We start from the raw sequence: 24,350 nt of genomic DNA, 5'->3' as shown, positions 1-24,350 counted from the left end.
AACCCTTTTTTTTTTTTTTTAACCTGAACTATTCTTTCAATACTTTGCAAACAAGTAAATTGCATTCCCATCATCTTTAAATTAAGATCAAATTTCTGAAGTAAATAACCTGTGGTTTGCGGCCCTGGGGCCAGATTCACGAAGCAGTTACGCAAGCACTTACGAACTTGTACATCTTTACTCTATCTTTGGCGGCTTTGTTTACAATTATTAAACAGCTAATGAGTTCGGAAGCACCAGGAGGCTGTTTATAACAATAACAACAGTTGATTGGCAAGTTTTCATGCTTGTAAACTGTTTAATAAATGTAACCAAAGCCATCAAAGATGGAGGAAAGATGTACACGTTCGTAAGTACTTGCGTAACTGCTTCGTGAATCTTGCCCCTGGTCAAGTCCAACTCCAGCCTACCTAGTTGCAGTCGGTTGCAACCCAATCCGTTAAAAATGCAACGTAGCAGAAACAAATCAAACCCCTTTATAATTCTGATGTTTTCTGTGCATCTCGATGGGTTAGGTGGGTTGCTTAGGTTTGCAGGTTCCCGGTTAAGCAAAACAGTTTCATTTTTTTACGGAGTGATGAATGTGAGCCATTACTGTGCCCTTCTTAGAGGCAACTAAGCAGAGAGTGCTCAGTGGGGAAGTTTGTTATCATAATATTGGTATATATTTTTCTATTTGTCTTAGGTAAATTGGCCGATGAATCTTCAGTGGGTAAAGATGATATAATGAGCTTTTGATAACTGGATCCTGGTTCGATTCATAACTTGTAACTCATCAATGTATGTATTTCTTCACCTCACCTGATGATTATTGAAGGGTTTATTCTCTACAACGTTTCGTTCCTCTCTGGAACATCTTCGAGTTAGGACTGAATGCACAAGGTGCAGATTTATCTTGAATTCACATATGCAAGAGGTGAAGTTGTGTGGAGCAAGGGTGAAGTAATCACACATGGGTGAAGAAATAGGGAAATAATGGGGGAATGGATGCCAATCAGACATTGGGTAAGGCCGTGGGGGAAGAGAACTGGGTAGAAATGTTGTTATCTGGTGCTGTATGGTGAGGTCTGGGTCTCTTCGCTCGCCTACAACAGCCTGATACATACAGGTGTATCATGTATTAACGCGTTTTTACCTTTATTCCTGTTCTCTGCACTGAGCTTCCCGTGCGAGGGGCCACAGTTGCTCTCCTCTACACCTCAGTGCCTCACAAAATGCCCGTGGCCACGCTCAGGACCACGCTCAGGGCCACACTCAGGGGCCACACAGTCAGGGCCACGCTCTGAGCATTCATCTCCGTCACTAACATGCACTTGAGCATGCTTGTGTCCAGGGGCCACGCTCTATTACCTCCAGTAGGGGACGTCCACCCAGCCGTTCCACCGTCCCAGCCGCCCTAACAACCTTTCTCCTAGCCGTCCCAGCCAGCTGAGCACACCCACACGCAGCCAGTGGGCGGGCTGGGCGTGGGGGGGGGGGGATCTCGGGGGATCCGCTTCGTACCTCGCTGTTCTCTGCCATTGATCATCAAATTACTTGATCGTTGATGCTATTATTGTTACGTGCTGCGTACAGTTGCAAAGTTGTCTCGTGTTTTATCATATGCCATGCTCCGCTGTCTGCAGCGTCTGCTCTCTATTACCTACTAGCTGCGGCAGCTGTCTGCTTACTCTTCCTATCATTAAGCTTTCCGGTCATAATTTGTTTTGTATTGTCTCTTTTAGTGTCTGCGTGGCCTCCGTGGCCTGCTCGTCCTGTCTCCTTGGCCTGCTTGTCCTGTCTTTCATGGCCTGCTCGTCCTGTCTCCTTGGCCTGCTCGTCCTGTCTCCATGGCCTGCTCGTCCTGTCTCCTTGGTCTGCTTGTCCTGTCTCCATGGCCTGCTCGTCCTGTCTTTCATGGCCTGCTTGTCCTGTCTCCATGGCCTGCTCGTCCTGTCTCCATGGCCTGCTCGTCCTGTCTCCTTGGCCTGCTTGTCCTGTCTCCATGGCCTGCTCGTCCTGTCTCCTTGGCCTGCTCGTCCTGTCTTTCATGGCCTGCTCGTCCTGTCTTTCATGGCCTGCTCGTCCTGTCTTTCATGGCCTGCTTGTCCTGTCTCCATGGCCTGCTCGTCCTGTCTCCTTGGCCTGCTTGTCCTGTCTCCATGGCCTGCTCGTCCTGTCTCCTTGGCCTGCTCGTCCTGTCTTTCATGGCCTGCTCGTCCTGTCTTTCATGGCCTGCTCGTTCTGTCTCCTTGGCCTGCTCGTCCTGTCTCCGTGGCCTGCTCGTCCTGTCTTTCATGGCCTGCTCGTCCTGTCTTTCATGGCCTGCTCGTCCTGTCTTTCATGGCCTGCTCGTCCTGTCTCCTTGGCCTGATTGTCCTGTCTCCGTGGCCTGCTCGTTCTGTCTCTATAGCCTGCTCGTCCTGTCTCCATAGCCTGCTCGTCCTGTCTCCATAGCCTGCTCGTCCTGCCTCTATAGCCTGCTCGTCCTGTCTCCATAGCCTGCTCGTCCTGCCTCTATAGCCTGCTCGCCCTGTCGTATGTTAGTGTCACTGCCCCTGAGGTCCAATCCCGCCCGTGTTATTGCTTCAGGCCATAGAAGGGAAGGGAGATGAAGAGCAAATCACATCTGTGCACGAAGGATTGATTCTGCCAGGTGGTACAGGTGAAGACTCGAAAAAAACAAAAACTGGAAACCACTGAAACCAGAATATTGGAAGATTAGGATGAAAGTATAGACTGTCAAGCAGCATTATTAATTCTATAAAATAACTTGAACTATAGTCGACAAGTAGAGTCGCGCAGGGGGGAAAAAGTGGGAACGTTTTGGCTATTATGCTGTTATATTGGTGAAGGTAAGGCGGGGAAGTGTTGGCTATTGACAGCTCGGGCCACACGTGTTGCCTGATAAAAACTTCTCGTGTGTAAAATTCGACTAATTTACTGGGCGAGCGTTATATTCTGTCGCTGGCTTAAAGGTGGGAGGCCAGGACAACCGGGTTCTTGGACAGGTAAAGTGAAGTTGTGAGATTCAAGAAAGAATCTACACCATCAGGAAAAAAAGACATTCTACAGGAATCGGAAAGAGGTATATTTGTTACCTCTTCACTTCGTGGATTTGGGAGTGGATATAACTGTAACAGTAAACAAGTGGCACACCAAGTCATGATAACATCATCAGCATATGTGACGCTGGCAAATATTCGGACTTTCAATCCTTTCACTGCTTCAATTGCTACTATGGATTCTATCACTTATTTTGTTAACTCATTTAAGACAAGTGCTACTTAAGCTTTAAAACCCTAAATAAAGGCACTGTCAACCATGAATATATGACATTTGGAGAACTCTTCTTCCAATTAATCTAAGATGCAAAACCACTCCTCAGAGGGATAGAAGCCCTAAACAAGAAAATAATCAACAATGAATATCCCGTCATATTCAATGAAACATCAAATGAAAACCTGTTACCAATATTCACCAATATAATACCCACAAGACCCAGCATTCCGCAACACAGAATTCACCTATAGGCAAGACCTCATACGGCATCAACTAAATACTAAAGCCATGCAAACCCTTTAACAGCAGGATTAACAGCAGTTCAATAAATGGACCCAATTCGACAGCCCGAAACAACTTAGGGGAAATCATCAACAGCGACCTACGCAAACTAAATCATCAACACATAACTCAGGTAGAAACGAAGGCCCTAGGAAAGTTGTCAGCCCTAAAGGGTGGACAGTTAAAGATTACACGTGCGAAAGATGGCGACATAAACATTAAAATCTTCGAACTTACTCAGGACCAACAAGACCTCTTGAACCTTGCTCTAAACTGTCCCTTCCTATGAATACCTAACATTAAAAAAAAAGCGCCTTGAAACCGAAATGCTTCTAGGCATCATCACCAAGGTAAGGGACAAAAAAAAGTCATCACCATTGACACACTTCAGGCTGAACACGTCACATTTCAGACTGAACACGTCACACTTCAGACTGAACACGTCACATTTCAGACTGAACACGTCACACTTCAGACTGAACACGTCACACTTCAGATAACGAAGAACACACTCATCGAAAATCCTGACCCAACGACTCTGCATTATAGCTGGTGCTGAACGTTTAAGTTTCCGTCGTGTTCTTGTAGTTCGCAGAGTGTAAGTTGGTGCTAGTTGGCTATTGATGCGAGGCTTGGTTTAATTGGTGTATAATGCCTCGCCAGTCTTGTACTCACCTAATTGTACTCACCTAATTGTGCTTGCGGGGGTTGAGCTTTGGCTCTTTGGTCCCGCCTCTCAACTGTCAATCAACTGGTGTACAGATTCCTGAGCCTACTGGGCTCTATCATACCTACATTTGAAACTGTGTATGGAGTCAGCCTCCACCACATCACTTCCTAGTGCATTCCATTTATTAACTACTCTGACACTGAAAAAATTCTTTCTAACGTCTCTGTGGCTCATCTGGGTACTAAGTTTCCACCTGTGTCCCCTTGTTCGTGTCCCACCCGTGCTGAAGAGTTTGTCTTTGTCCACCCTGTCAATTCCCCTGAGAATTTTGTAGGTGGTTATCATGTCTCCCCTTACTCTTCTGTTTTCCAGGGATGTGAGGTTCAGCTCCTTTAGCCTTTCCTCGTAGCTCAATCCTCTCAGTTCCGGGACGAGCCTGGTGGCATACCGCTGAATCTTCTTGTGTTGTCACTGTTGTGATGTATAATGCCTCGCCAGTCTTCCGTTGTCGCTGTTGTGATGTATAATGCCTCGCCAGTCTTGTGGTGTCACTGTTGTGATGTATAATGCCTCGCCAGTCTTCCGTTGTCGCTGTTGTGATGTATAATGCCTCGCCAGTCTTCCGTTGTCGCTGTTGTGATGTATAATGCCTCGCCAGTCTTGTGGTGTCACTGTTGTGATGTATAATGCCTCGCCAGTCTTCCGTTGTCGCTGTTGTGATGTATAATGCCTCGCCAGTCTTGTGGTGTCACTGTTGTGATGTATAATGCCTCGCCAGTCTTCTGTTGTCACTGTTGTGATGTATAATGCCTCGCCATTCTTCTGTTTTCGCTGTTGTGATGTATAATGCCTCGCCAGTCTTCTGTTGTCACTGTTGTGATGTATAATGCCTCGCCGATGCCCAGTCTTCTGTCGCCGCTGTATCTGTCAATTATTTTGATGTTGTTTGCGAGGATATCTTATAAACCAACTCATTCTCCTGTTTAGATAGCAGTTTTTGTAACTATGTGCACCATAGTACAAAGATTACTGTTCTAAGCAATTAGTAGAAATTTGTACTATTCACTTTATTGAGTCGGAAAAAATTAAGTTAAAATGCAAACTTCAATATTTCTAGCCCTTGTATAGTACACATATGTACTATATTAGGCCTCAGATATCGTGTATTTGGCCTAGGAAGGTTAGGTTAGGTTAGTTTGTCTTAGCAACATAAGTAGAAAATTGTTTTGCAGTTTGTTCAAGTCAAGAGTGCCGATTTCTACTTTCTATTTTCGTTGTACGTCGGTATATGTACTATGGTGCTCATCGTTACTATAGGTACTATCAAAACATAAGGATAGGCTGCATAAACAATCCTAAGATAACGACATCCCTTTCAAGATGTCTAATTATATGACAAGCAGCAAGGCACATGTAGTCTCCATACATAACCAAACCATCACAAGATATATAAAATATTGTATATAAAATAAAGATATATAAAATATTGTATATAAAATAAAGATATATAAAATATTGTATATAAAATAAAGATATATAAAATATTGTATATAAAATAAAGATATATAAAGTATTGTATATAAAAATATTTACATAAAATAAAGATATATAAAATATTGTATATAAAATAAAATCCCTCGAAAATAAATTTTGATTTAATACCTTTAGTACGTATTTAATTAAGACATGTTCGCCATATATATATTCAAATAAAATCCCCATGATGTTTTTATGCATTTAGCGAAAGTATTATACATATTATTTTGTAGTGAGTTTGAAGACAAAACAGGACGCTAGATTGCTTTGTGTAGAGGCCAGCAGCGGCCCCCACAACAATGGCCTTAGAAAATGCCTCCTTTCCTGGCTGTCAACTTTATTTTACTCTCTTTGTACTGGTGCTCGGCAGTAAGCAAAGTTTCCGGAGTGGTTTTGTCTCTCTCCACTTGGTTATGCAGGAGCCTGCAAGGCTGAGACCACTGCAGGTAAATTGTGACACCTTCCAGGATCTATTGTCCGCTTTTAACTGCCGGAGGTTCCAGGCTGTGGTGGCTCTGGCTCCACTCATTGTCCTCTCTGTGGACCACACGCTGGTGTAATGACTTCGCCTTACCTTTGCGATGTTTTTAGCCCAACCACTTGGGACTGGACGGTAGAGCGACGGTCTCGCTTCATGCAAGTTGGCGTTCAATCCCCGACCGTCCACAAGTGGTTGGGCACCATTCCTTCCCTCCGTCCCATCCCAAATCCTTATCCTGACCTCTTCCCAGGGCTATATAGTCGTAATGGCTTTGCGCTTTCTCCTGATCGTTCCCTTCCCCCCCCCTTTTGCGATGTTCTTGGGGCTCAACGACCCCGCGGCCCGGTCCTCGACCAGGCCTCCTATTATATTATACACATATTATGCAACTTTCACACCGGAAAGTTGTATAATATTTAATATTTTTAATTATTAATTAATTAATATTTAATTAATTAATATAATTAATTAATTATAATTATATTTATAATTAATTATTATTTTAATTATCCACGACAACCCAACAATTCGTGCACGTCATTAGTGTGGCCAACGAGCCATAACGTAGGTTGTTAATGTAGTTAAGATTCTACGCTACATCAATTTAAACAGATGTTAATATCTGTGTGTTTGTGTGTTAGCTGTATGTACGCCCGGATATCTTTGAATGCAATTTTTTTGCGTTTAAAGATATCTATTAAATTTTTTTTAGTAGATATCTTTTTATTCAACTAAAATTTTTTGGCATGGCTTTCTCATTTTACCCAGGGAACTTCATAGGTTACATTGGACTCCAGCTCTTGGGCCCTATCTTTAGGGATCATTTTTTTTGTCCATAACAATGGAAGGGAAGGGAAATATCGGGGAAAATCGACAAGCCATTAAAACTATATAGCACCTGGAACAGATCAGGATATGGTTTTGGGATGGGAAGGGACGGGGGGGGGGGAGGAGGAATGGTGCCCAACCACTTGGACGGTCGGGGATTGAACGCTGACCTGCATGAAGCGAGACCGCTACTCTACCGTCCAGCCCAAGTGGTTGGACACCATTCCGTTCCTCCAGTCCCATCCCAAATCTTTATCCTGATCCCTTCCAAGTATTATATAGTTTTAATGGCTTGGCGCTTTCTCCTTTCGCCTGAAAAAAAACTGAAAAAAAACTTCGAACACTAAGCCATTCAATGGAAACGTTCGAAGCTTTTTATAAGTGTGTTCCATGACGCAATCATAGCTATCGGTTTTTTTTTGCAGCAAACAGATTCGAAAACCAGTTTTCAAACCCTTAGGAGGATCAGGAAAGCCGGCCATATATGTGAGGACGTACACGGTTCCTGGTGCCAGATTCACGAAGCAGTTACTCAAGTACTTACGAACGTGTACATCTTTCCTCAATCTTTGACGACTTTGGTTACATTTATTAAACAGTTCACAAGCAAACAAACTTGCCAATCAACCGTTGGTATTATTATAAACAGCCTCCTGGTGCTTCGGAGCTCATTAACTGTTTAATAACTGTAAACAAAGTCGCCAAAGATACAGAAAATCAGTATAGGTTCGTAAGTGCTTGCGTAACTGCTTCGTGAATCAGGCCCCTGGAGGAATGAATACACCGATTGGTGTATTTCGCTTGTCAATGTATACACCTTACTGAGTTTGTCTTACTGAAATATGCTCAGGGCTAAAGTATACTTGATGGTTAGTCAGTAAACTATTGTGTTTACCAATTAGTGACCACGGGGACGTGAGGTTAAGCTCGTTGTGTCCCGCCTACTATCCTTCTTGTACTAGATTGTTTCAAATCGAACGATTCAGACGTTCGAATTCTTGGTCGAGTCTGGCCAAAAGGTTGTAAATAGAGGTTATCTTATCTTGAGGTTATCTTGAGATGATTTCGGGGCTTTAGTGTCCCTGCTGCCCGGTCCTCGACCAGGCCTCCACCCCCAGGAAGCAGCCCGTGACAGCTGACTAACTCCCAGGTACCTATTTACTGCTAGGTAACAGGGGCATTCAGGGTGAAAGAAACTTTGCCCATTTGTTTCTGCCTCGTGCGGGAATCGAACCCGCGCCACAGAATTACGAGTCCTGCGCGCTATCCACCAGGCTACGAGGCCACAAACGAGGTGGCTTCTACAATTTTTTCTTTCAGTGCATTTCACTTGTTGACCACTCGTAAAGGGTGCGATTATTTCCTTACATTTCTTTGACTTATATTCATTTCCAACTTCCACTTTTGTCCTCTCGTCCTGCTTTCACACAATTTCAAGAGGCTGTGTTTGTCCACCTCGTCTATTCCCCCCTCGGTATCTTGTAAGTTGTGATCATATCCCTTCTGGTTATGAAGAGATATGATCCAAGGCATCCTCATTGCTTAAACGCCCTCTTAGCTCCGGCATTAATCTTGTAGCAAACCTCTTATCCTTTTTGAAGTTTGGTGTTATGGATCACAAGGAATGGGAATCAATGCCAGTGCTTAATATTCCAGTTTTGGTGAAACATAAGCTTAAGAAGGTTGTCTTAAAAAGAGTCTTGATTCTGGTTTCTGAATGATGTTTTGATTATGGTTTCTAAAGTAGATTTTGATTCTGGTTTATAAACGACGTTTTAATGTTTTCCAGAATACCATTTGCTGCTTATGTCACCCTATTTACGTATAAATATGGTATTATTATTAGTATTATTGGTATTGGAATTATATCCACTCCCAAATCTTTTTCTCTCCGACTCTTGTAGTTATCTTCCTGGATGTTTTGTTGACAGGTCTCTTGCAGCTCCATTTAGTTATAGAGTTGGTGGTTTTGGGCTAGTGGTGGTGTCCAGTATTAGTAATTACTGTGGTGGTGGCTGTAGTAGTTACGTAGATGTTAAGGTGTGATAACTGTATCACAAGGTAAATACCCTTGATTCTACCTAGGCTTTCCTCTCCTGCAAGGAAAGCCAAGCTTGTCCTGACGCAGGTTGGCCGTGTAAAACTAATTTTATACGGTACAGTTTCAAGAGTCAAGTGAGGCCAATGCAGGCCTCAAAATCCATCGAGTCTTTGATCCATGAAGACCTGTTTGGTGTCTTCCAAAGCTCTCTATGTCTCGATCTCCTTGCATATTTTTTCGTAGCATTTTTTAGTGGCTTTTATCATCTCCTTTTTTTGAGCCACAAAAACAAGAAATCATGATTTTTAGGTGAGGTCGACTTCGCTACCGAAACATTTTGTGTTTCTCACGAGGAAACCAAGCTAAATAAAGTTATATAACTGTCTTTCTTCAATTGAAGTCTTATACAATTTAGGATGGAAATATCAGAAGTTTGGGCCAAAGAAACGTGTTTATTTTCTTGGTATTATTCATTCGTTTCTGAAAAGGGAAAATTTGTATAAATTTTTCCGTTTCCACATCTGCATATTTCTTTGTCTTATTACTTGCTATTTGGTTTTGCTTGCACTGTTTTAGTCCTCAGCTTTGGATTCAAAGAAGAAAAGTGTATGGGTACACAGGAGGAAAGTGTATGGGTACACAGGAGGAAAGTGTATGGGTACACAGGAGGAATGTGTATGGGTATACAGGAGGAATGTGTATGGGTATACAGGAGGAAAGTGTATGGGTATACAGGAGGAAAGTATATGGGTATACAGGAGGAAAGTGTATGGGTATACAGGAGGAATGTGTATGGGTATACAGGAGGAAAGTGTATGGGTACACAGGAGGAAAGTGTATGGGTACACAGGAGGAAAGTATATGGGTACACAGGAGGAATGTGTATGGGTACACAGGAGGAAAGTGTATGGGTACACAGGAGGAATGTGTATGGGTACACAGGAGGAAAGTATATGGGTACACAGGAGGAATGTGTATGGGTACACAGGAGGAAAGTGTATGGGTATACAGGAGGAATGTGTATGGGTACACAGGAGGAAAGTAACTTGAACCTACCAGTTCAGAAGCCTAGACAGGACGGTATAGAAGCCTGAACAAGAGGGTGTAGAAGCCTGCAAATCTCTTAAGAGTTGTATTCGCTGAGAACTGACCCTGATCCACAAGACTATTATGCTACGAAATCAAATTATCCTGGCACACGAAACTGTCGTAGCAAAATAAAATGGTCATTACTACGCCACACAATTGGCAATTACAGTGGTAACATTGGATACAAAAAATGCCCGTGGGACTTTTTCCGAACTTTTTTAGAAAACAATACTTTTTTTTTTACAATAGACATCGTACGCACCGCGTTCGTTAGGTTTCAATATCATAATTAAACCCGAGGAATTACGCGCGTTGAAAGAAATTATATTCAAATAATATTTTGGTTAGGAAAATGTATCAGATATGATACAAATGTAAATAGTACTGGATTAAATACAAAATACATAATAGTACAAATACAGTAGGAAGAATTAATTCTTAATTTGAAACTATTTTATAGATCAAGAAGCAAGGAATATATAGGATAACAGCATGTTGGCTAAGGGGAAAACATGTCCACATATACAACATGTCCACATATACAACATGTCCACATATACAACATTTCCACATATACAACATGTCCACATATACAACATGTCCACATATACAACATGTCCACATATACAACATGTCCACATACACAACATGTCCACATATACAACATGTCCACATATACAACATGTCCACGTACACAAAATGTCCACATGTAAAGCATAGGTGATAATGACGGTACAGTGAACTTACTTTGAAGAGTAGAGACAAGTCCCAAGTGGTTGTTCCTTTGTCCCAGTGGAACGGAACAACTCCCCCCTCCCCCCCCCCCCCCAAGTTGGGAAATTGCAACAGTATACGCAACTTTGGAAATGGATTGTTACGGTAAGTTGCGAAAGTTGACTATATTGCTTGTGATTCTGTATCCTTGGGCCAAAGTGTACCTTTGTACCATGGCCTGAGTACATGGTTTGTACCTGAGCACACACATCCACACTAACTAACCCGAGTTAGTGTGTGGAAAAAAATCAATTGATTGACAATTGATAGTTGATAGTTGACACACAACATGATTCTACATGTTTGTGTTCTTCAATTCTGATCTAAAGGTTTCGTCCTGTTTTCCCCATACATATTTCGTTGTAATCTCTGCAAGGTGATATATATAAACGTCTCCCAGATTTCAATCATCTCCTTGAAGTCTAATCTATTACAAGTCTATTCCATTACAAGTCTATGAGACTATTCTTACAAGTCTTTTTTCCCCCCTAATTATATTTGGGTAATTGAAACCAATTTTACGTCTTGTATAAATTACATTACGGGTCAGTTTATTTAACAGTGAGATATATGGTAATTTCAAAACGAGGTGACCTGAACGAGGTGGTTGGTGACCTGACCCCATCTCGATATACAATAGGTTTTAACACGTGGTTACATGACCTGAGCAGCAGTGCCTCTCTGGGCTTGACTAGCGTGTCACTGCCGTCTCTCTCTCTCTCTCTCTCCCTCACTAGCATGTCACTGTCACACTCACTACTAACCAGCGTGTGTATTCTCCCACAGGCGGTGATGGCGTGCTTGTGGGCGTGGGTCACACTGGCCACACTCTTCACCCTCACACTCTTTGTCGCACCAGGTGAGTTACGAGTGAGATTTGCAAAGGTTGGTGAGTAAAACTGTCTACAGCTGGTGGGTCAAACTGTCTACAGCTGGTGGGTCAGACTGTCTACAGCTGGTGGGTTAGACTGTCTACAGCTGGTGGGTCAGACTGTCTACAGCTGGTGGGTCAAACTGTCTACAGCTGGTGGGTCAGACTGTCTACAGCTGGTAAGTCAAACTGTCTACAGTACAGAGCCGACAGTAAGGATACTGTAAAGAGAGCAGTGACAGTATCACCGTTAGAGCCGAACGAGGCTCTACCCTGTCTTCCTCCGTGACAGTTGAAATCAGAACAGTCTGTGAGAAAGTAGACAGCAGGACAGTCAGTAAGACAGTTAAGCAAGACAGGGACTGTAAGGAAAAAAATGCGATTTGATAAACGCTTACAATGGAAGCCCAAAACTTGACAAACTCTTAAATAATAACTCCAGGTCTTGTACCCACACACATTATTGACAGTAAAATTACAGCATGAAGTATTTATTTGAGGTACATTTCAGGATTAATTACTGAATGGCCTTAATCAATACAGCAAAAGAATCCCCGCGATTTGATTCTCTGTCTCCCTTGAAACCTGTAGGTAACTAATGGGTCCAATCTAAGGGGAAATGAGAGGGGAGTTTATAGAGGACAACCATCCCGGGGATGGATAGGCAAATCATCAGGGTTTTCATGTAATTATCTTCTACTGTAAGCGTTTAGTGGTGAAAGACTTTACTAGGGAAGCTTGTAAGGTAACATTTGACTAGTTAATTTCAGTTAAAAGCTTTGTAACACCTAATTGGGCCAAAGCATTTGTGTGTTCACTTACGAAAGTCGAACATCTTTCCCAATCAACCTATCCTTAGGCTGAACTCTTTCAGGGGGGTCGTCGACCCCTAAGACGCATTCATTAATTTTAAAATGCAATATATTAAAAAAAAATTATTTTCTCAAATACATGAGAATATTAATATTTACTTGAAAGTATTAAATAGTTAGGTTTAGATCACACAATAGCCTGAAGAATCAATCGGAAAACATTTAGTCCAGGGAGGCAAGTTCGATACAAGTGCATAGCCACACTATTTTCCTCGTGAGTGAATTCGTTTGATAAAAATAAATGTAACACTGAAGACCAAAGGAGAGAAACAGAGAAAAGAAAAATGATTGAGTTATGGCGTCTTTGAAGTTTAAGAAGCATTTCTTGAATTTTCAACCCCCCACTGTGAACTTTGAAAGATATGCAATAAAGGTAATTTATCATCCCAAATAGAATTTAGTTCCAGAGAGGATCCAAGCGTTTTAGAGATTCGGGTAAAGAGATCCAGCAGAGGGAGAGACCTGACATGAGTTGCATTTGTTTGACATGTTCGATATGGAGGCTTGGAGGGTGAGCTTTAGTGCCTCGATCTTATTCTCTCTCACATACACACGCTTGTTTCTCTCTCTTTATTTCTCTCACTCGAACTCGGTCCCTCTGCCTCGCTCTTTCTCTTTCGATACACTCCTGCTAGCAGGCTTATAGAGCCTTTTGTTTCCTAGTTCTTGGTAAGCCTTACTCTGCTAGTTTTTTTCCCTGGCACACCGCCGTTCAATAGATTTGCAAACAGGTTCCCAATTGATGTTGGATGAGCATGACGAATGGTTAGGGTCTGGTACTCAGTCACGCCTCCCCGAGTTGATGTGGTGTGTGTGTGTGTGTGTGTGTGTGTGTGTGTGTGTGTGTGTGTGTGTGTGTGTGTGTGTGTGTGTGTGTGTGTGTGTGTGTGTGTGTGTGTACTTACCTAGTTGCACTCATCTAGTTGTGCTTGCGGGGGGTTGAGCTCTGGCTCTTTGGTCCCGCCTCTCAGCTGTCAATCAACTGATGTACAGGTTCCTGAGCCTATTGGGTTCTATTATATCTACACTTGAAACTGTGTATGGAGTCAGCCTCCACCACCTCACTGCCTAATGCATTCCATTTGTCAACTACTCTGACACTATAAAAGTTCTTTCTAATATCTCTGTGGCTCATTTGGGCACTCAATTTCCACCTGTCTCCCCTAGTGCGTGTGCCCCTTGTGTTAAATAGTTTGTAGTGTGTGTGTATATGTGTATGTGTGTGTGTGTGTGTGTGTGTGTGTGTGTATTACTAATAGTCCGCTACTGTGAACTCCCTTGGCCACAACAGCCGTCAAACTTCCAGGTACCTATTTACTGGAATCAGAGGCATCAGGTGAAAGGAAACCTTTCCCAAATGCTACCGTTCCGGCCTCAGGACTCAAAACCGCAGTCCTCGAATATGAGTGAATAATACTAGATATTGTGCCACACAGAAAACACTCTCTCTCTCTCTCTCTCTCTCTCTCTCTCTCTCTCTCTCTCTCTCTCTCTCTCTCTCTCTCTCTCTCTCTCTCTCTCTCTCTCTCTCTCTCTCTCTCTTTCTCTCTCTCTCTCTCTCTCTCTCTCTCTCTCTCTCTCTCTCTCTCTCTCTCTCTCTCTCTCTCTCTCTCTCTCTCTCTCTCTCTCTCTCTCTCTCTCTCTTTCTCTCGGTTATATTTCCATAGAAAGGGGCGCATTACATAGACATTTACAAATAAATACACATACTTTATAATTGTTCCCTGGATATCTAGAGTGGTAGCTTGTTCAGTATTTCGACTTTTGGTTTCTAGTTCGGTACCTAGTCCTTATGGGTTTCTAGTTCATTAACTAGGCCTGTCGTTTCTTGCTCAGTGTTTTGACTAGTATTTTCCTAGTTCATCACGTTAAATAGTATTGTTTTCAGAACATGACTGAATATTTATTGAAAAACAAATAGTTAATGAATAGTTGGCTGAAATATGGGAAGAATTATACCAATCCGTTCAAGCTGATTTACAAAATCCAGAGTTGAAGCCCCCTAAGGCAGTTCGTTGTTGACTTCAACCTCGTTCTGATAGGTCCTCCGACGGCGTGTGCGTGAAGGCGCTTCCGAGTCATTTCTAGAAAAGGAAGCACAAAATCAGGAATTCTAGGTTAGTTGGTATAGCTTGGGAAGCTAAGTTAGTGCGATAATGTAGTGTCAGCACATCTGTCAGCTGTAGAAATGAATTTATGGATACTGCACCTGCTCAAACACCTGTCAGCTATCGTAATGTATTTATGGTCATTCCGTGTCTGCATATTCCTCGGGTCTGTTTGGAAGCACAATACTGAATGTATCATACATCATCTGTATTATGCATCAGCTGCATTATACATCAACTGCATTATACATCAACTGCATTATACATTAGCCGTACCACACATCAGCCGATGCTGCTGCACCACACATCAGCCGGTGTAGCTGCACCACACATCCAGCTGCATCACACCTGCACTACATATCCGTATTATATACATCTGCATCACACAGTTGCACCATGCAACCACATCACACAGCTGAACCATACAGCTCCGTCACACAGTGTGTTTTCTGCTGTGGCAACCGATGGCGAAAACTGCTCGCTAATGTTGACCAGACCACACACTAGAAGGTGAAGGGACGACGACGTTTCGGTCCGTCCTGGACCATTCTCAAGTCGATTGTTCGCTAATGCTTGTATAGAGAACAAGTTATAACTCTTACCTTGAACTTTACGTCGTGCGGCAGTTCGCTGGGTAACTATGACATTTGTGTTCCAGCGGAGGTTGTCATTGGTTTTACAGGTGACTTTACAGTGGTGTTCCAGCCGAGGCTTTCACGTATTATGCGAGCGATGTTCACATTTGTAAAGAAGGAAAGTTTGCATTTGCATTTTCCCCTGAGAGCTTGTCCGAACCAGAAGTGGATCATGGAACATTGATGCACTTATCTCTTGGCTCAGACGAACATGAAAAAAATGCAAAATGCGCAAGTTACAGAGAAATTCAATGCGTCCATTACCGCGTGTGAATTAATTCAGAAGTGGTAAGTGCTGTAATGGCCTTCTCTTACACAGCAGGCTCACAGCTTCACTGTACCTGGAGTGCTTCAGTAATCTTCCTCACGGTAATAAATACTAATGAATACTTACCCCTTATACTCTGATAAAGGGTTGATGGCTTGAGAAACTTTCGGAGCTGTGGAAGAGTCGTTTGTTTTATGTATTTGTAGTGGAAGGCATCCTGCAGTCTCGGGAGACTATGGAGTTGCGCTCTGGCTGTCGAGACTGGAGTGTCCTCTCCAGGGCGCAAAGCCTCGGTAGGTCGATATGGAGGAGAAGCTGTTGCCCATGCAGCAGGTGCCCCCCTCTCCACGTTGCTGAAATTTTCCAATGGAAACGCCAATAGGTTTCATTCCAACGCCGTCGCAGGACCTATCAGAACAAGGTTGAAGTCAACAACGAACTGCCTTAGGGGGCTTCAACTCTGGATTTTTCATCGAGGTTAACTCCTGAAGGCCGTCTCATCAGTGAGTAAGGCCGCGAGGCAGCGGAGGTTTGAAGTAGGCATTTCCTTTCCCCTAGAGGAGCTGCCTTCCCTGGCTAACGAGTCCCATCAACCTCGAGCAGCTGGTTGTAAGGCGCCAGAGGCACGAGCTCACGTACGAAGGCCCTCGTACGTGAGGACCTGAAGGGCCGCCCCAGGAACTACTCCTGCAGGAAGTTGGTAGCCTCGCTGAGGGCCCTGCAGAACCTCCCGGAGGAGGATTGGAAGTCCTCCAAAGAGTTCCTTTATGTGAATACAGGCAAATTATTGACAGAAGGACATTTCTATTCATTTTCCCGAAATAAATGAATAATGGCGCGTATTACTATAAGAAAAACAAATTTGAAAAGTTTGTTTTGAAAGTATTTAGTAGAACGGACGATTTTAGGTGGCCAGTGCCATAAAATCGAACGGGCATGTGTGCAGTGGTTGAGAGGCGGGACCAAAGAGCTAGAGCTCAACCTCCGCTAGCACAATTAGGTGAGTACATACACACATTCTCCCGAATAGTATAGATATTATTGGCTGTTACCGTCCTAGACACCACAGTAATCATACTCATACTCATATTAAACAGTTTACAAGCATGAAAACTTCCCATTCAACTGTTATTGTTATAAACAGCCTCCTGGTGCTTCGGAGCTCATGATCAATTTAATAATTGGAAACAAAGCCGCCAAAGATAGAGAAAAGATGTACAGGTTCGTAAGTATTTGCGTAAGTGCTTTCGTGAATCTGGCCCTTGGTGTATTATTCATTTGGTAGACGGGTAATGGTTTTGTTACAAAGTTACCAACTTTAACATTACTTTCAACATTCAATAATAATCACAAGAGTTTGTACATTGCAATATTTGTAGAGGTGAGTTCTGATATATTGCACATACAGGCATAGTTCTCATCCTGTAACAACACTTTAGTAATTACACTCGCACAATACTTATGGATTGAAGTCCACTACCCGGCCCACCCTGCGGCGGGTAGTGGGCCCCATACCCATCCTGTGGGCAGTAGTGAGCCCCATACCCATCCTGTGGGCAGTAGTGGGCCCCATACCCATCCTGTGGGCAGTAGTGAGCCCCATACCCATCCTGTGGGCAGTAGTGGGCCCCATACCCATCCTATGGGCAGTAGTGAGCCCCATACCCATCCTGTGGGCAGTAGTAAGCCCCATACCCATCCTGTGGGCAGTAGTGGGCCCCATACCCATCCTGTGGGCAGTAGTGAGCCCCATACCCATCCTGTGGGCAGTAGTGGGCCCCATACCCATCCTGTGGGCAGTAGTGGGCCCCATACCCATCCTGTGGGCAGTAGTGAGCCCCATACCCATCCTGTGGGCAGTAGTAAGCCCCATACCCATCCTGTGGGCAGTAGTGGGCCCCATACCCATCCTGTGGGCAGTAGTGAGCCCCATACCCATCCTGTGGGCAGTGGTGAGCCCCATACCCATTCTGTGGGCAGTGGTGAGCCCCATACCCATCCTGTGGGCAGTAGTAAGCCCCATACCCATTCTGTGGGCAGTAGTAAGCCCCATACCCATCCTGTGGGCAGTAGTGAGCCCCATACCCATTCTGTGGGCAGTAGTGACCCCATACCCATCCTGTGAGCAGTAGTGGGCCCCATACCCATCCTGTGGGCAGTAGTGAGCCCCATACCCATCCTGTGGGCAGTAGTAAGCCCCATACCCATCCTGTGGGCAGTAGTAAGCCCCATACCCATCCTGTGGGCAGTAGTGAGCCCCATACCCATCCTGTGGGCAGTAGTACGCCCCATACCCCTTAATATAGATCTTATTATAGTCGTGTTGGCCTGGCGCTTTCTCCTCATAGTTCCCCCGTGGCTCAAATGACCACTCACACACACATTTAGTTTGAGGAGCACATGAGACACGCTGGAGGAGGCGGACTGTCGTCGATCCCGTCTGAGTGTGTTGTGATCTTTTTGTCTTTCCAGGCGGGGCGGTGCAGTGCTTCCTGTGCAGCTACTCCCCTCGGAGTAACAGCTCTCGGATCGACGGCTGCACAGACGCCAACTTCACTAGTGAACACATTGAGTCCCGCTCGTGCAGTCTGGGCTGCGAGTCTGTCGACGTCTACGACATCAATGGTAACTGGCCTGAGTTGAGAGAGAGAGAGAGAGACAGACAGACAGACAGACAGACAGACAGACAGACAGACAGACAGACAGACAGACAGACAGACAGACAGTCAGACAGAGAGGCAGTGTTTGATGTACTCTCTCTATCCTTTATCATGCTTGATTGCACTTATATTTTCCTCCACCTAACCTAACCTAACCTAACCTAACCTAACCTAACCTACATTTATCTTCCTTGTATCTTCCCGGTCGGCTCAATATCCACATATTGTGACCACTTGATTGGGTGTTTTGTTTACCCTTAATCCATTTTATGGTGTCTCTATTCAATCATTATAATCTTCACTAATCCTTCTGATTTCCTCCTTGTTCTCTTCTACATTGTTTTTATCCTTCTCTTGTTCTATGTTGTATATTTTTATTCTTTATTCCATTTTCCACTAGTTTATAGCTTTCATAACTGCATTATTTCACTTGAACTAACAGATGTACAATTCTCCTGCGGCCTTGTGTCATCGTGGTTCACTATTTCTCTCACCACAATACAATATTCCCCTACTCTTCCATCTATCATTGTCCCCCTCCTCTCCCTTTATCATTTCTCCCTGCTCTACATGCATCATATTTCCCCTCCTATCCCCCTATAGCATATTTTGGTCCATTTATCTGTGTTGCTATGTTTAATATCTTTGCTATTGCTCTTCTCTTCAGTTACCATATATATATATATATATATATATATATATATATATATATATATATATATATATATATATATATATATATATATATATATATGTCGTACCTAGTAGCCAGAACTCACTTCTCAGCCTACTATGCAAGGCCCGATTTGCCTAATAAGCCAAGTTTTCCCGAATTAATATATTTACTATAATTTTTTTCTTATGAAATGATAAAGTAACCCTTTTCTCTATGTATGAGGTCCATTTTTTTTATTGGAGTTAAAATTAACGAAGATATATGACCGAACCTAACCAACCCTACCTAACCTAACCTAACCTATATTTATAGGTAAGGTTAGGCTAGGTAGCCAAAAAAAGCTAGGTTAGGTTAGGTTAGGTAGGTTAGGTAGACGAAAAAACATTAATTCATGAAAACTTGGCTTATTAGGCAAATCGGGCCTTGAATAGTAGGCTGAGAAGTGCGTTCTGGCTATTAGGTACGACATATATATATATATATATATATATATATATATATATATATATATATATATATATATATATATATATATATATATATATATATATATATATATTTATATATATATTTATATATATAATAACAAAAGCAAATACGAAACAATTAAAAAAATTCAAGATTCAAACCTCGAATTGCTTAATATAAAGATGGAATCTTATCAAACAGGAAACTTAAAACTAATTTAGTTCTCTCCAGATTATGCTCGATTTAAATACCCTGTTTTTATCAGTCCATAAAACTGTTCATCTCGCTTGAAACTGCGATATTTATTTTAATGTTAATGTTGAGTTGACATTATATCCTTCTTTGGCAGGTGAGTTGGAGAGCTTCCACCGGAACTGTGCCACTAATGACACCATCATGACCAACACTTGCGAGACCTACAAGACCATCATCTTGACTCGCTTCGTGTGCTCCTGCGACTGGTCGTACTGCAACGCGGCCTCCGACAGCTATCAGGGAGTGCGACCCGTGATGATGGTGGGGCTGGTGTCCCTGGTGGCAAGTCTGCAGGGTTGTCGGAGTCAGCAGACTGTATGAGGGACGGTGGTCACACATTCTACATTATCTTTTAAGTGATTCTCTTACCATCTTCAACGTGTACTGTTTCAACGTGAATAGATGAGGCTTAGCTCTTTGGCCAGTAAAGGAAGATGCTATGAACTTTCTTCAGTGACTTTGCTTGAGAATAAGGACATTTGTGCATCGTACCTTGGAGAAAATTGTCTCTGAAAAGCAAATTTGATTTGCGATGGCTTCGGGTGAGTAGAAGACGAGGCATAGCTGATCCAGTAGACTCCATCACCATCAGTTGACGTTAAAGAGGTATAGCTGACGAGACGATGACTATCACCATCAACTGGTGCCATCATGCAAAACGTAATAATTGCGACGCATCTGCCATTTAGAGCTCTTTGTTAGATTTCTTAATATGGAGCACCAAATTAAATATTTACAAAAGGTTTTCCGTGATGTTTGTGCGATATGAATGAGTATTAAGAACAAAGATACTTAACAAAATTAACCTTGAATAGAGTTTACTAAGCTAGATTGGTGGTCGAATACATTCGGCTCCTGAAACAGGGAGCCCAAATCTTTTCACATTTATTCGACGACACTGCATGACAACTCTCAAGCTAGAGTGATGACGAGAGCACATGCAAATCCGCTTCGAGCAGGTGCTGGTACTTAGGGAAGAATGGAGTTGATTCATGTGGTGACGTAGCTGGTGGTAGGCATCAGCAGTAGAGCTGTGGTAGGCCTGTCATTACACAAACCATTACCACACCATACGGGCTCACCATAGCCCGTGCTACTTGGAACTTTTTTGTTCCGGGTAGCGAATATTTAACAACAACAACATTACAACACGTGTGTTGGGGTCAGTTGAGGTGACATATGACCATACACCAGCATGACTGGACTCAAGACTCCTGTAGCTCTTGGTCTCCCGTCAGCTCCAACACATCCCTTGTTTCTAAGATGGTATGATAGGTATCATGTGTGTATGTCAACAGAGAATAGCCGTCCAAAAGTGATGAGATATCTGGAAACGATTGTGGATCGCCACTACTATCTGGATAATGATGGTCTGCAGCTGCTGCCGTATAGCTGCTTCAGGATCGCCGCCTGTTCTAGTCATGAGGATGTTCTAATTATGTTCTACAGTCACCGTACTGTAGTATATAATATCCTCGTTTTCTCTCGCAATTATTTAGTTATCTTACGAAGTGGAGAGGCAGAAGCAGCCCTTGAGTAACGCAGGGGCACTGGCTGAGTGGCATTGTTTATCAGACACGAGTAACCACTTGTTTTTATAAGAGTTACTGATTGCACTAGAGTGAATCCTCCCGTTAGAGTACACCCAGCTTGTGTTCCGCTATCGAGCCTTCATGATGTCTCAGTAGCAATAACCATGTTTGATGTAAATATTTGAGATATCAATGTATTCATCACTGCCACGCCTAAAACAAACTTTATCATTCTAGAGAGTTCTGTCGTGCGAGCTCTCCAGCAGCGGGATTATGACCGGCACCCATTGGGCAGATTTTGCAAGAATATCATTATCAACGTCGAATCCACGTCGAATTTACGTCGAATCTACGTCGATTCTACGTTTCTTTGGCATATTTTGCTCACCGAACAGTGTTCTACCGCAATAGCAACCCGTCCTAAGGTACCAAAGTACCTATGATGACATGTTACTTAGAGAACCAGTGCTGCAGATATCCATAGTTCACCTTTGGTGTACATAGCTATCACCTATGGCTTCTTATTTCAGTATTTTGGATGATTTTAAGGCTTAATTATTAAGATTTTAGTGAAGTAGTCAACCATGAGGATAGCTGTTAATAGCTGAATGCTCTCTTTACTTAAATGGAAATAGTTGAAAAAGTTATTATTATAGTATGGTCCCCATACCCATGATGTGGGTGGTAGTGAACCCCATAACCATCCTGTACGCGGCAGTGGACCTTACCTATCCTGTGGGCGGTAATAGGCCCCATACCCATCTACCTTGTGGTAGTGTACCCTATACCCATCCTACAGGTTGTAGTGGACCTCAAACTCATCCTGTGCGTGGTAGTGAACCTTATACCCATCCTGTTGGTGGAGGTGGACCCCATACCCATCCTGTGGGCAGTACTGGACCCCATACTCATCCTGTGGGCGGGAGTGTACCCCATACCTCATCCCATAGGTGATAGTTAACCCTATTCCCATCCTGCATGTGTTATTAGACACCATATTCATCTTACAAGTGATAGTGGACCCCATACACATCCGTTTGACTAGTTGTGAACCCTATGTCCATGCTGTAAAGATTAGTGGACCCCATACCCATGCTGTGAATGGTAGTGGATCCCATATCCATCCTGTATACTGTATCCTGTATGTAGTTGACCCCATACCCTTTCTGTGGGTAGTAGTGGACCCCATACCCATTATGTGGGTGAAAGTGGACCCCATAACCATCCTATGGGTGGAGGTAGACCCCCATACCCATCCTGTGTGCGGTAATGGGCCTCATCCCCATCGTTTGGGTGATAGTGGACTCTATACCCATCTTGTGGGTACTCCATACTGATGGAGTATGGAGTACCCATCAGTATGGAGTATGGTTATTTAGCTAAGATTTCTGGTAGCAGATCATTTTGAATGAAATATTTACAGATATCTGAAACGTTCGTACGAACCATTCTCTCTGTTTTTAGAGCATTCACTAGTGTATATAATGTTGTATAAATCCTATTATATAGGATTATATATAAATCCTATTATATAAATAAATCGAGCTAAATCCTATTATAGGATTTTATTATATGTAATAGTTTAGTGCAACTTTTTTTTTATTTCTGAGAAGCTTTAAAAATCATCCAAAATAGTGAAGAAAGAAGTCATAGGTGATAGTTATGTATATCACAGGTGAACTTTGAATATACGCAGCCTTGGTACTCTAAGAAATATGTCTTCATATGTACTTTGGTTCCTGAGAACGGGTTGGCAATAGCTGCTAAACACGTTGGCTAACTGCGAAGCTTAACACAGCAACAGTCAACCAGTAGTAAATTAAATTTAATCTTGAATTTTTACACTTGCTTTACTTTGTCAGCAACAAGGTAATTGCTTTTTATAAACAAAAAGCTTTAGTATTTATAAGAAAAAAAATTTTTTTTGGTCAGTTTGAAATGACGATTGGATAAAGTATTTCTATTGAGGTTTGGCTGGGATTAAGGATCACTATGACAGACCATGGTAATGCCTTCAGGTGACAGGATTGCAGTCATGTCACCTTGCCAAGAAAGTATGTTAGTGATGGCATTAAAACACAGGAGTGTAATCGACTTGAGAATGGTCCAGGACGGACCGAAACGTCGTCGTCCCTTCAATTTCTAGTGTGTGGTCTGGTCAACACAGGAGTGTAAGAATGTGTTATCGTGGCTTGCTGGCGACAAATTACCATTTTTTCAGCATCTACCTCCACAGGGCCTAAGCCTCTGGCTGACTGCCTTATGTTTGGGGTTTCTCCTGTGGCCTGTCGATACACCTGTGTGGCAGTGATCGCCTTCAGCGGCACTCTGGCATCAGCAGTGATCTCGGAACCTGTTGGGCATTTCACTTGTGATAACATGCTTTGTCAACATAATTCTCTAGATGAGAAGAGGGCGTTTTCAACGTTCAGAGTAGATTTCTGTATGTATTAGATTCCTTATTGATACGTAGTCAATATGACTACATATCAACTGTCATCTTGTAAAATCTGTTAAAATATATATATATATATATATATATATATATATATATATATATATATATATATATATATATATATATATGTATATATATGTATATATATATATATATATATATATATATATATATATATACATATATATATATATATATATATATATATATATATATATATATATATATATATATATATATATATATATATATACGGATTTTATAACACCGTCATGACCCCCTTGGCATTTGTCTTTCATATGGTGAAGTCTATATTATTCAATAGATTTTATACAACAGTTTAGGTTTATAAAAGATATATTGAGAAATAGTAATATACCGAATGATTTGTTAGTAGTAGGTAGTATTTGTCAAAAGTGGGATTACTTTGTATAAAAAAAAATTGACCAGGTGACAACATATGACACTAGAAAATATCGAGGCTATACAATGGGATCGAACCCGCAATCCTTGGGCTCTCTTTCTCGAGACGCAGGTTCGATGCGCATCCTACAACCTCAGTATTTTCTCAGCTAAATCACGTTC

At 42.5% G+C, this 24,350-nt stretch overlaps 1 protein-coding gene across 1 annotated transcript in view; it reads left to right on the top strand.

Moving 5' to 3' along the window:
* Positions 1-23,826, top strand: part of LOC123755383 (uncharacterized) — a 246,532-nt gene extending 222,706 nt beyond the window's left edge. The window contains exons 4-6 of the mRNA XM_045737958.2: positions 11,749-11,821; positions 18,189-18,341; positions 19,870-23,826. Of these exons, the coding sequence (XP_045593914.1) occupies positions 11,749-11,821; positions 18,189-18,341; positions 19,870-20,096 (453 nt within the window). The 3' untranslated portion in view covers positions 20,097-23,826. The remainder of the gene's footprint in view (positions 1-11,748; positions 11,822-18,188; positions 18,342-19,869) is intronic.
* Positions 23,827-24,350: the final 524 nt, after the last annotated feature.

Source organism: Procambarus clarkii, chromosome 20 (assembly GCF_040958095.1).
Source record: "Procambarus clarkii isolate CNS0578487 chromosome 20, FALCON_Pclarkii_2.0, whole genome shotgun sequence".
NCBI classification, from domain to species: domain Eukaryota; kingdom Metazoa; phylum Arthropoda; class Malacostraca; order Decapoda; family Cambaridae; genus Procambarus; species Procambarus clarkii.
Note: the sequence above shows the minus strand (reverse complement) of the source record. Positions and strands in the feature narration are given on the sequence as shown.